This window comes from Brassica napus, chromosome C9, assembly GCF_020379485.1.
Source record: "Brassica napus cultivar Da-Ae chromosome C9, Da-Ae, whole genome shotgun sequence".
NCBI lineage: Eukaryota > Viridiplantae > Streptophyta > Magnoliopsida > Brassicales > Brassicaceae > Brassica > Brassica napus.
In genome coordinates, this window is record NC_063452.1 from 29,152,058 (window position 1) to 29,166,174 (window position 14,117).

At 34.3% G+C, this 14,117-nt stretch overlaps 3 protein-coding genes across 3 annotated transcripts; 2 read left to right on the plus strand and 1 right to left on the minus strand.

Annotated features, from left to right (window-relative positions):
- The first annotated feature begins 1,197 nt into the window (after positions 1 to 1,197).
- On the plus strand, positions 1,198 to 1,724 carry LOC111209460 (general transcription and DNA repair factor IIH subunit TFB5-like). The gene is made up of 3 exons (XM_022709374.1): positions 1,198 to 1,232; positions 1,316 to 1,351; positions 1,526 to 1,724. The coding sequence occupies exons 1-3, from the start codon at positions 1,198 to 1,200 to the stop codon at positions 1,722 to 1,724; spliced, it is 270 nt and encodes an 89-aa protein (XP_022565095.1).
- A 6,052-nt stretch (positions 1,725 to 7,776) lies between these two features.
- On the plus strand, positions 7,777 to 8,127 carry LOC111209459. The gene has a single exon (XM_022709373.1). The coding sequence runs from the start codon at positions 7,777 to 7,779 to the stop codon at positions 8,125 to 8,127; it is 351 nt and encodes a 116-aa protein (XP_022565094.1).
- Positions 8,128 to 11,474: 3,347 nt separating this feature from the next.
- On the minus strand, positions 11,475 to 12,673 carry LOC106448405. The gene has a single exon (XM_048768587.1). It carries the CDS (start codon positions 11,894 to 11,896, stop codon positions 11,507 to 11,509), a length of 390 nt encoding a protein of 129 aa, XP_048624544.1. The 5' UTR covers positions 11,897 to 12,673; the 3' UTR covers positions 11,475 to 11,506.
- Between the last annotated feature and the right edge of the window lie 1,444 nt (positions 12,674 to 14,117).

Genomic DNA, 14,117 nt, shown 5'->3' on the forward strand with positions numbered 1-14,117 from the left:
GAAGATTAGTCGGTATGCATTGTTCAACATGATAATATGCAATAGCCACTCCAGCAAGGGAACTTGGAAAACTCTTGGATCGTCACGTAAGGAACCGATGCTGCTCTATTCAACAATTGGGAGATCAAAACTATGCTGGAAGCTTATCCCGGTGGTTTGCCACTAGATGATTTTCCTTTGAGTACTTTAAAAACAATGTTGAAAGTGTGCCAACTTTAAAAAAAAAAATAATAATAATGATGCACTTGTTGTAAAAAAACTATTTTCTTTTGAATAAATTTAACATATATTCAAAAAAAAAAAGATAATATACAATATAAAAATACTAATCAACAAACTATTGACAATGAAAGCTTACAAACTGTTAATAGTTAGAGAAAATAAATATCAAGTTTACAATAAATATACTATGTATGAGATCTACTACGTTTTTATTGGAAGTTACCAACTACAAAAACAATTGTCAAATTACGTAATAGGTTTCAGAATGTCTTACAAATCTACATGTAAAACTAAAAAAACAAGCAAACATTATTTATCTTACCATACATATTATTGTTTAATATACTTCCATAAAGTAAAACCCTATCTATTGAATTCATTATACATTCTTACAAATTTCACTACTTAAATCGTAGTTATTTTGATTAAATTTTATAAACAAATATAAGTAGGAAAAGAAAAAAAAAAGCATATTTAAAATACAGATATCTTATTTAAAATACAAAAAATCATATTTATAAACAAAATTATTAATACACGTTTATTTAATTTTTTGAAGATTTATATACAACTAAAATTTTTTTTATTTAAAATAATAATGTAGTTTAATTAAAATATTTATTCTGATTAAATTTATATCTAAATACTATCAGATATATTATTGTTGCTTCTAGGTTTCCTGAATTTCGTGTAAATGATTTTGACATGATTTTGGAACACCATGGATTGATTAAATTTTTTTCGAGAAAACTCATTAGGTTTCTTGGAGTGGATTAAAGATAACTATAACTCGTGTAAATCGAAATCATCATTAAAGCATTGTTTGTGAGCTAAGCTTGTATGAATGTATTACTGTCAAATCGAATGTCACCTCTTTGATGATCGAATCCCATGGCTGGATTTTTTTTGTAAATTTCGGTTTGTCTTTCTGCAGTTTTGGTTCTAGCTTCGTTCTTGTTCTCTTGTTGAATCAAAATGGTTAACCCCATCAAAGGAATCTCCATTTCTTGGTACATTCATTACCTTTGTTATTAGAATCACATCTCTTGTCTTTGGTTCTTGTTGTCAAATCATTATTTTTTTGTTGTTGCAGTGATGTTCCCATAGCACAGTTCATTACACATTTGGACAGGGCCGGTCCTAAAATTTTGGAGGTCCGTGGCTGTGTTTATGTAAAAAAATTTTTATTACAAATTTGGAGGTCTAAAATTTTTTTCGGGGACCTATTCATATGTAATTTTTAAAAAAAATTTGGAGGTCTGTTGCAAATGTTTCACTACGCATTCCCCAGGGCCGGCCTGGGCAATTTGTTGCGTTCTTCGCAGAAATTCATAACTGAAATACTAAAACTAGACACTTCTTGTATGTTTGTGAAGCCACAATCCGAGGAGATGATCCGCTGTGAAATCTTCAAGTTCAGGGACCAAATCTCTTTCGCAAAGCCGACATCATCTCCATTTTTGGCTTGCTTGCTTGATGTCTATATAGTTCGTTTAAAATAGTATGAGATAACGAAAACCTTTGATGAAGACATGGTGTTTTGGTCAGATTATTGTATAGGATTAGATGAAGTGCTTATCCTGCTGTAGTGGTTAAGTTTTTCTTCTGACAAACTAATTTGGTTTACATTGGGTTTCTATGGCAATAAACGTGGTTGACCAACAATATTTTTTTTGATATATCTGCTTATTTCTTTTTATATTGATTTGTGATTGTAACACTAGAAATTACAGCAATAAGAGATCAAGAGTATTATGGAGGTCTTGTTGTTTGGTATGAAGCAAGAGCTTCAACTTGGAGTAGTATTTTTTATTTTTTTAAATAGTAGATGTTGTTATAAATCATTATGTGGATGGCTCATAACCATGACCAAGACAAGGCCAAACCGTGGCCCAAGAGGAGAGAGAGTCGGTGGCCCAAGAGGAGAGAGAGACGGCCGACTTTAGATCTAGGAAGTTTCCATTTATCTGTTTAAACATTTTCCTATTTCATGTTGTATTAGGTTTTGGATAATTTCCTTTTTCCTATACTTTGTAATTCTTATATAAGGAACCTCTATTACTCATTAATAATACACAGACAAAATTCTCCATTCTTTTACAACACGTTATCAGCACGATCGTCTCTAGATCCCTGAGACAAATCGAAACCTCTAACCCTAAAAACCAAAACCGGCGACCACAACCCTAAACCCTAATCTTGTTCTTAGTTCATTCAAGAACCCAGTTGATCCCTCTTGAATCCCAGAAGTTCTCAGATCACGTTCCAGCTCAGAAGAACCGTCCAGCTCGCGATCCACACCCGAAGACGCGATCGCATCCAACCCGATCTCCGCGCAGCTCGCAGCCGAGACGCCTCCAGCCCGCGATCGTCCATCCGCGACACGATTGGAGGTTCATCCGTTCCTGCTCTCTCTAAAGGTGGTCCGGTTCTAAATCCCCTACAAACAAAGGTATAAACTTAATCTGAGAACCTAGATTGATAAGAAACCCTAATCCATAAATATGGAAACTTTGATCTTGATCAAAAACCCTAAAAAACCTACAAAGATTAAAATCGGCAATCTCTTAAACTAGAAAGATAGAAATCGATTCCATTAGAACTTGAATTGATTGTTCCTGATTTGATTTTGAGAAAACCCTAATTTAGGAATCGAAACCCTAAACCCTAAAGAGCTGAATTCGATTTTTATTGATTAAATTGATTGATTTGAGCTTTAGGATTGTTAGATTGATTGAAGTAATCTAATCTAGAACTTGAATCCTAAAGGCCTTGAAAACCTTTAATTAAAACCGGCAGCTTTGGTTTTAAAGTTGAAACCCTAAAATCTAATTGCTAAGGTTGTTTGCATACATATGAATCTGAAATTGAAATTGCATTCACATTGTTTAATAAAATCGACCAGCATGTAGAAACATATGAATCTGATTGCATTGGAATTCATATGGCCGTGTGGCCTTTAATCTCCCTGGTACATGTAGAATCAAATGTTAGGATTGTTCGCACCATGGTCAATTTAGATTTACATGTTCGATCCTATTGATTGTCTACCTAGTCGTGTGGCTTGTTTGTTCGCACCATGGTCGATTAGATTGATTGTTTTCTCATAGATGCGTAAGACAAGTTTGTGGCCGAGCTTGTTATACCATGCGGCCACATGATCACATTGTGAACCTAAATTGAAATGATGATGTGATTCAGATGTCGAAAATCTCAAATAGTGACTACGCAGCCCTTAATCTCTCCGGAGATAACTACTTACAGTGGGCGCTAGATACAAAGATCAGCTTAAGGTCAAAGGGACTTGGTGACACAATCATCAAGGACAACAATGAGACTGATAAGAATCGGTACATGGCTATAAGTATTGTACGCCATCACCTCATTGAAGGTCTAAAAGATCAGTACATTACGATGGAAAATCCACTAGAGCTTTGGGGTGCTTTACAACATAGATATGATCACCAGAAAACGGTGTTACTCCCAAAGGCTAGAAATGACTGGAAGAATCTAAGATTCATGGAATATAAGTCAGTGGATGAGTACAATTCGGTCTTGTTTAAGACGGTCTCGATGCTGAGGCTTTGTGGTGAAGTAGTAACCGAAGAAGAGTTGCTCGAGAAAACATTCTCTACGTTTCATTCCTCAAACATAATCCTGCAGCAGCAGTACCGAATGAAAGGCTTCGTCACATACACTGATCTGATCTCGTGCCTGCTCCTGGCCGAGGCAAACAATGAGCTCCCGATGAAGAACAGTGAAGCTAGACCTGTCGGATCTGCCCCATTACCAGAGGCCAATGAAGTTGAAAAGAAAAAATCCCAACGAGTGCAATTACATCCAGAATGATAAGAGATCACATGGCAAAGGCCGTGGTGGATACAGGAACCGTGACAATTACTCGAACGGTCGAGATAGATACTTGGCCGGCCGGAAAGGAAACCACAATAACCGTGGTCGTGGTTCCAATCCCGGCCGTGGCCGAGGTGGATATGGACGAGGTCGAGGCGGTATATCCAAACCGTCTTACTCGACCAAATCCGTTTGTCACAGATGTGGGATGAGCAACCATTGGGCCAAGAATTGTAGAACTCCTAAGCACTTATGTGAGCTCTACCAAGAGTCTTAAGGACAAGAACCCGGAGGCTCATATGGTCCATGATTCCGGTTATGAGGCTGATAAAGAATCTGATGTTGCAAATGACAACCTTATGGACTTTGAGACTTCTGATTGTCTCAAAGACTAAATTTTCGATACGACTTGTTTTTACTGCTTTATGATTGTTTTATGATTGATTTGGTGTTTTTAATTTCGGTGTTCTGCAACTTTAATAAAAGAAAGTTTTGAAGTCTCTGAGAAATGAAATCTTATTTATAGAAATGAATGACGAAATGAGCATACTCATGGTGGATAGTGGCACAAGTCATACAATTCTTAGAGATAAAAGATACTTCTTAAATCTCACAATGCAAAGTGCAAACGTACACACCATTGCAGGTGTAGCCGGCCTGATTGAAGGTCACGGCCAAGCTTATGTATCGATGCCTAAGGGCACTCATCTAGAGATCAGAAATGCCTTGTATTCCCCAAGCTCTAAAAGGAGCCTATTGAGTTTCAAAGACATAAGATTGAATGGTTTCCATCTTGAAACATGGGAAGAAGGAAATAAAGAATTCCTTAACATAATTTCGATCACCAAAGGCTATAAAAGGAACTTAGAAACCTTACCTGCAATGTCTACTGGTCTATACTATGCAAAGGTCAGTATGATCGAGGCTAATGCCTGCGACAATTTCACCTTATGGCATAACCGACTTGGCCATCCCGGTACTAACATGATGCGAAAGTTGATGATGAACTCACAAGGGCACACGTTCAAAGGAGTTGTCCCATACAATCTCACATGTGCAGCATGTGCACAAGGGAAACTCATAACCAGGCCATCACCAGCCAAAGTTAATAAAGAGATCATAAATTTTCTGGAAAGGATTCAGGGAGACATATGCGGACCAATACACCCACCTAGTGGGAAATTTCGGTATTTCATGGTCCTGATTGATGCATCGACCAGATGGTCGCATGTCTGTCTACTGTCCACACGAAACCTGGCATTTGCACACCTGCTTGCTCAGATAATAAGACTGAGAGCACACTTTCCAGACTTTCCTTTAAAGACTATACGTCTAGACAATGCTGGTGAGTTTACGTCCCAGACGTTTAATGACTATTGTATGTCCATGGGGGTAAGTGTAGAACACTCCGTGGCACATGTACATACACAGAACGGCTTGGCCGAATCATTCATTAAACGTATCCAGCTGATAGCCAGACCATTACTCATGCGGTCTCAGCTCCCGGTATCAGCGTGGGGACATGCCGTATTACATGCAGCAGAACTGATTCGCATCAGGCCATCTAGTGAGCATAGATATTCGCCATCCCAGTTACTCACGGGTCATGAGCCAGACGTGTCCCACATCAAAACATTTGGATGTGCCGTCTACGTTCCAATTGCTCCACCACAGAGAACGAAAATGGGACCACAAAGGAGGATGGGAATATACGTAGGATATGATTCCCCGAGCATTATAAAGTATTTTGAGCCAAAAACCGGAGATTTGTTTAAGGCCAGATACGCAGACTCACAGTTTGATGAGTCCACATATCCGACCTTAGGGGGAGATAACGGCCGGTTGAGCAAAGAAATCGAATGGTCTCGACCATCAATATCTTGGCAAGATCCTCGGACTAAAGAATGTGATATGGAAGTCCAAAAGATTATACATCTTCAAAAGCTAGCTAATCAACTGCCAGATTCATTTGCTGACCCAAATCGAGTGACAAAATCGTATATCCCGGCTTGTAATGCACCAATACGAATAGATGTCCAGAAGGGACAAGGTCAAGTGGCTACAGAGTCTAAACAACGTCTCAAACGTGGTAGACCTATTGGTTCCAAAGATAAACAGTCTCGGAAGTCCAAGAGAGGTGCTGGATCCGAGAGCATCAAGGAAACCGTCCAGAACATTAATGGACCGGCCGAGCCGACCCAGACGGTCGAGCCAAGTGAGCCGGCCATGCCAATTGATCCGACCGTTCCAAATGGTGGGGTTCGGGACGCCGAACTTCATGGGACACAAGGGCCAGACAATCAAGAGATCTCTATAAACTATATAATGTCTGGAACGAAATGGAACAGAAATGATATCGACGTCGATGATATTTTTGCTTATAAAGTAGCACTTGAGATCATGGAAAAAGATGAGGATCTAGAACCCACGTCCATATATGAATGCATGCAAAGATCATATTGGATCAAATGGAAAGAAGCTATAAACGTGGAGTTAGAATAATTAAAGAAAAGAGGCGTTTCTGGCCCTATAACCGTGACACCTAGAGATGTCAAACCAGTGGGATACAAATGGGTCTTTGTGAGAAAGAGAAATGAGAAAGGAGAAGTAGTGAGATACAAAGCACGGCTTGTAGCACAAGGATTCTCACAGAGACCAGGAATAGATTATGAGGAAACTTATTCCCCTGTGGTGGACGCAACTACATTACGATACTTGATCAGTCTGGCCGTGAAAGAAAAGCTTGATCTGCGCCTAATGGATGTAGTAACTGCGTATCTGTACGGTCCACTGGATAATGAAATTCATATGAGAGTTCCAGAGGGTATTGAGCTCAAAGATAAGAAAGGTTCTCGAGAACATCATTGTATTAAGCTGAATAAAGCCTTGTACGGTTTGAAACAATCAGGTCGAATGTGGTACAACAGATTATCAGAGTACCTAATGAAAGAAGGTTATAAGAACGATCCAATAAGTCCATGTATCTTTATAAAGAGATTTGACAGCAAGGGCTTCGTGATTATGTCTGTCTATGTGGACGACCTGAATGTGATTGGAACCCCTGGAGAGATTTCCCAAACGGTCGAATGTCTAAAGAAAGAATTCGAAATGAAAGAATTCGAAATGAAAGACTTAGGAAAAACTAAGTTCTGTTTGGGACTGCAATTTGAGTATGTGGATAATGGAATCCTTGTGCATCAAAAGACATATACAGAAAAGATACTCAAGCAGTTTAATATGGACAAGGCTCATTCCTTGTCGAGTCCTATGGTCGTGAGGTCCTTAGACCTTGAGAAGGATCCATTCGGACCAAGGAAGCCGGACGAGGATATGCTCGGGCCGGAAATACCTTATCTAAGTGCCATTGGAGCATTAATGTATTTGGCTAGCCATACTAGACCGGACATTAGTTTTGCCGTGAGTTTACTGTCTAGATTTAGTTCATGTCTGACACTTAAGCACTGGAACGGAATAAAACATCTGTTCAGATATCTGCAAGGAACAACCGATCTCGGTTTGTTCTATATGAGCCGACCAGGAGATAGCTTGGCCGGATATGCAGATGCTGGGTACTTATCTGACTCACACAATGCTAGATCTCAGACAGGTTACGTGTTTACACACGGTGGGGCTGCAGTAAGTTGGCGGTCCACAAAACAAACCTTAGTGGCAACATCATCCAATCATGCCGAGATCATAGCTATGTATGAAGCAAGCCGAGAGCTTGTGTGGTTGAGGAATATGACCGGCCATATCTTAAAGGAGAGTGGCTTGGCCGTGGGAAAAGAAAAGGAAGAACCAACGATCATCTGTGAGGACAATGTAGCCTGTATAGCTCAGCTCAAAGATGGATACGTTAAGGGAGATAGAACGAAACACATCTTGCCTAAGTTCTTCTTCACCCACGACCTGCAGAAGGCTAAAGAAGTTGAAGTGGTTCAAGTTCGGTCCAGTGACAATTCGGCCGATCTGTTCACTAAGTCTCTGTCAACCTCAACGTTCAAGAAGCTGGTTCATCAGATAGGAATGCGCCAGTTGAAGGATCTTCAATGATGCCTTCATCAGGGGGAGTGTCATGTGTTGTACTCTTTTTCCTGTCTACAGTTTCCATTTTTTCCCACCTTGGGTTTTTGGTTTTCCTAGAGAGGTTTTAATGAGGCAACGTCGTGCATGATACAAACCCATATGGTTATGGCATCCAAGGGGGAGTGTTATAAATCATTATGTGGATGGCCCATAACCATGACCAAGACAAGGCCAAACCGTGGCCCAAGAGGAGAGAGAGTCGGCGGCCCAAGAGGAGAGAGAGACGGCCGACTTTAGATCTAGGAAGTTTCCATTTATCTGTTTAGACCTTTTTCTATTTCATGTTGTATTAGGTTTTGGATAATTTTCTTTTTCCTATACTTTGTAATCCTTATATAAGGAATCTCTATTACTCATTAATAATACACAGACAAAATTCCCCGTTATTTTACAACAGATGTGATATAGTTTTTGATTGAATTAATTTTCTGTTTGGTCAAATAAATAAAAGATATGATCATGAAGACATCAACCACGATGAAATCACTCTCATCGCTTTGATCAATGCGTTTCTGAAATTTTTGGAGACAGAAAAATTGTACGAGAAGATGACGAAAATATCTATTAATATCACAAAAGATTCACTGATCAATGTGTTTCGTGTGTTTGATCACTTAGACAAGGCCAATCATATATTTATTGTCATGTTTAACAAAGGTTGTTTCTTGGATGTAATAACTTAGACGAGGCAAATAATATATTTGAGTGCACTTTGACATTCAATTTACAACAATCTTTGTACTTGAAACAAACAAACAAACAAACAAACAAACAAAACAATAAACACAATAATAGTAAAAACATAATGATTTAGGCATCATATTTCTTATTATAATTTATTAATATGAATAATCGTTATTGCATTAAATTAATAGAGTGACAAATGATCATTTAAAATATAACTAAACCTTGATGACACTTCAAGAAAACAGCGGTATTCTGACGGACATTCTGACGGAAAATGAAATCCTCGGAATTTCCCGAGGAATTTTCGAGGAAATTCCGAGGAAACCCAAAATTTGGGTTTCCTCGGAATTTCCTCGGAATATACCGACGGAATTCCGAGGAAACATAAATCCGTCGGAATATTCCGAAGAAATTCCGACGAACTAGTGATCGATCGATGCGTTTTTGGACATATACCCATCGATCGATCACATTGTTACGCTTTGGTCCATCTTAGTGATCGATAGATGCGTTTTTGGACATAAATCCATCGATTGATCCGTTTATAAAAAAATATTTGAGATTTCGAAACCCCAAACACTAGTTCCTCGGAATTTCCTCGGAATATTCCGAGGAAATTCCGAGGAACACTTGATATCCTCGATCGATCGATGGGATAATCTCATCGATCAATCACATTGTTACGCTTTGGTCCATCTTAGTGATCGATCGATGCGTTTGTGGACATATATTCATCGATCGATCCGTTTATAAAAAAACATTCGAGATTTTGAAACCCCAAACACTAGTTCCTCGGAATTTCCTCGGAATATTTCGACGGAATTCCGAGGAAGAAAAGGGTTTCCTCGGAATTCCCTCGGAATATTCCGAGGAAATTCCGAGGAAATAGGGTTTTTAAACCGAAAACAACGTTTTTGCGGTTTGAATAACACCTATATAACCCTTATTAAGTGTCTTACGTTCATTATGAAGTCAAAAATTTGTTCCTTACCCTATAATAAACACTTTTCCGATTGTATGAACGAAATCCCCACAACATAAGAGAAACACTTATACACTTTAATGAACGGTAAAGGGAATACTTACAATTCGTTTTGAAATTTGTTATTTCATGGTTTATGCTCATCTATACAAAGAATCCTCAATGGTATGCATTACAATTGTATAAGAAATGAAATACGGCAAAAAAAATTGATGTTTTGAAACCCCAAACACTAGTTCATCGGTATTTCCTCGGAATATTCCGAGGAAATTCCGAGGAACAATATAAATTAATAGAAATACATGCACAGGATATTATTTTTCCTCGAATTAATGAAAATATTCCGAGGAAATTCCGACGGATATTTAAGTGGCCGTCGGAATTTCCTCGGAATATTTTCATTTAACCGGGCAAACAAGCCGCCAAATATTTCGGGATAATTGAAATTGAAAATACTGAGGAAATTCCGACGGAAAATATCCGTCGGACCCAAGGTTTTATAAACTCGAACGCATCTTCTTCCCCATTTCTCTCTTCTTCCTCTCCGGCGATCTCTCTCTCCTTCCGGCGTTCTCCACCTTTTCTCGCGATGATCTCTCCGGAAAATCCTTTCCATTCCCTTACAAATCATGTAAGGACCATATCCCACTCTCTTAGGTCCTATTTGTTAGGTTTTTAAGTAGATTTGATGATTTTAGAAGGTTTTTGATAGATTTTTGTTAGGGTGATTGGGTAGGATTGTGATTTGTTGTGTAATAGGTTTAGAATTGTGATTTGGTTGTGTTGAATTGATTTAGAACTTTTTTTATAAATTGTTCATTATTTTTGTATTTACAAAACGTTTTTTATATATATATTCGATTTTACAAAACGTTTTTTGTATATAAATTCGATTTTTGGATTTATGAAAGATGATTTCATATTTATAAAAATATTTATATTTATTAAAACTAATTTTGTATTTATAAAACATTTTTTTGATTTATAAACACTATTTTTTTTTTATTTATAAAAACTATTTTTAAATATACAAACCGTTCTTTGTATATAAATTCTATTTTTGGTTTTATAAAAGATGATTTCATATTTTAAAATTAATTTTGTATTTATAAAATATTTTTTTTATTTATAAACACTATTTTATTATTTTTTGTATTTATAAAAACTATTTTGTATTTATAAAAAGATGATTTCATATCTATTAAAATATTTATATTTATAAAACTAATTTTGTATTTATAAAACATTTTTTGATTTATAAACACTATTTTATTATTTTTTGTATTTATAAAAACTATTTTATATTTATAAAAAGATGATTTCATATTTATTAAAACTAATTTTGTATTTATAAAACATTTTTTTTATTTATAAAAACTATTTTATTATTTTTTGTATTTTAAATATGTTTTCTATTTTAATTTTAATTTTATATTTTCGAATTTCAATTTAAAAAAATATATTTATAATTTTTTTTTTAATTTTGGAAATATTCCGAGGAAGTTTATCCCTCGGAATATTCCGACGACATATTCCTCGGAATATTCCGAGGAATTTACGACGAACTTGTGGTCCTCGGAATTCCGTCGAAAATTTCCGAGGGATTTCCGAGGAAAGATGAATTTCCGAGGAGTTATTTCCGAGGACTTTTTTCGTCGGTAAGTCGTCGGAATAGCGTTATTCCGACGACATACCGACGATTTTTTCCCTCAGTATGCCGCTGTTTTCTTGTAGTGTGATACCTAATAACTTACATGTAGTTTTAAGCATAATACGATAAACAAAACGCCTAGGAAACAAAATGCCAATACAATCTTCAGGAATACCGAGTAAAACTATGCAACATTCTTTTGTAACATTTTTGAAATGGAAATTCTTCACTGATTCGACACAGTTCGGAATTTTTCTTGCATCTGCCACACAAGTTAATGGCTTTGGGAACATTCTTTTCTCTCCTGTTGGAGCAAATGCAGAATCACTAACACTATTTATATTTTGAGAAATTGAGAGAATCATTACCATTATCAATAAAATGGATAGGAACACTGGTTTTTTACTTCCACTCATTATTTAATGTCTATACAATTTATGTTTTAGCTTGTGCTTACTATGACATTAGTTCTAGTATTTATAATTTTTACATTCATGAATTTTTAGTGGAGTTATTATTTGGGATATTGTACATGCATATATGTTAGATATATTTAAATATCTTACTTTACAGAGCTAAAATATTTAAGGTATCACATCAACTAGGTGATATCATCATCCATTCTAAAGCAAATAAATCATTTAAGATTTTCTTAAGGATTGAAATTTAGCATTTTTTCTTCTTAAATTCACATTTTAAATTTATCAAGAAAGTAAATTATACCCTTCATTTTATAAAATACACTATATATAATTATAGCAGTCAGAAAAAAATTGGATGGCTGGTAGATTCTACAGCATATACGACAAAGTTGGTTTCTAAGAAAATATGTTTTTATTTTAAAAAAATGTTTTTATTTTTTTAATAGTCAAAATATAAAAAAATACTTTTATTTATTTGATAGAATTTGTCAATACATACTAACCGCTACTATACTATTGTAAATATTTATTATATATTTACCTATCTTTTTATCTGAATGACATAAAATATTAATCTATATGCATAGTAAATAAATTTTCTTTTTTTAATTAGCAATTCTTAGAATGAATGCATGATTTTTATATATTTATTTTGTGCAGATACGTATTTGAATATTTTTAAATGTATATATCTGATAGTATTTAGATATAAAATTTAATCAGAATAAATATTTTTAATTAAAATAAATTATTATTTTAAAATAATTTTTTAGTATATTAAATCTTCAAAAAATAAACATGTGATTGTTATATATATATGACATGTTAGTTTAAAAATGTCAATATTACTAAAAATTCTTTTATTTCAGAATAAAATATAAATCAATATCAAATAAGAAAAACTTACAAAAGCAAATATGTTACATATAAGTTAACTTAATATTAAATATATTTTATAAAATAAAATTAAAATAAATAATTTAAAATGTAAGTCTTTCAGACAATTATAACTACATATATTTAAAAACATGTGATTTTCAAATTTTAGCCTATATGGTATTGAAAATAACATATACTATATATAATTTGAGGCTATAAATCATTGAGAATGTTCACATATGATTATAAAACACCCAAAAAATATGTCAAATTGCTATTTTATTTATTATTTTAAAATTTTTCCAGATTTTCAAAAAATGTTTCCTTCAAAATAAAAGTAAATCAATACTAAATTTAGAAAACAAAAAAAAATAATTAAATAATGAATGGAAGATATATGAACTAAATATTTTTAAGATTAACATAAAATTAACAAATAAAATTAATTCTTAGAGAATATAAGAATATTAAATAATAAAGAAAATATGAATCTAAAGCACATATGATTTCAATATTGAGGTTATATATAATTAAAGTGTTCACATCTAATTTAGAAATATCATTAATAATATACCAAATCAACAACCTAATTTGATATTTTCAAATGTCAAATTAAAGAACATATTTTTCTCTGAATAAAATGAAAATCAAATAAGATAAACATATAAAAATATGTTTATTAAAATATAATTAAGTTGATAATTAAACTAAATATTTGAAAATTAAACATAAACTTTTGACTAACAAAAACAAAAATTTTATAAAATATCAAGTTTGAAAAAATAAAAATAAATAAATAATCATGCATGTAGAATAAAATAAAAATCAACCTAAAACAACAAAAAATATAAAGATTTAAATTATCTTAAAAGTTAGCTTGGAATTTATACTAACATTTAAAAAAACTAACATAAATAGTGTTTAACAAGGAAAAAACAAAATAATGTTCATAGCTTGTTTATTTACGAAAGGGGCTATATATTAGTAAAATATCCACTTATATTGCAGAGTCTGTAGGTGTGTATGTTTTTACGAAAGGGGCTATCTATTTGTGTATGTTGTTGGAGCAGACAATTGCAGAGTCTGTAGGTGATTTGTACTTCAACCGAACGCCAGTGAAGCTAGTTGATGGTTTGTACCCATGCAATACCTCTTGTTGAACAGTCATTTCTCCTCAGCTTGCCTTGTATATGTGTAAACCAGATAAGACAGGATAAAAGTATTTGTGATGATAAATTAATATTAATAAAAGAACCAATCTTGGGTTATTATTTCTAAATACTAGATAATACCGAGTGTTATTTGATTTATAGATTTGCACTAGAATTTTATTTCA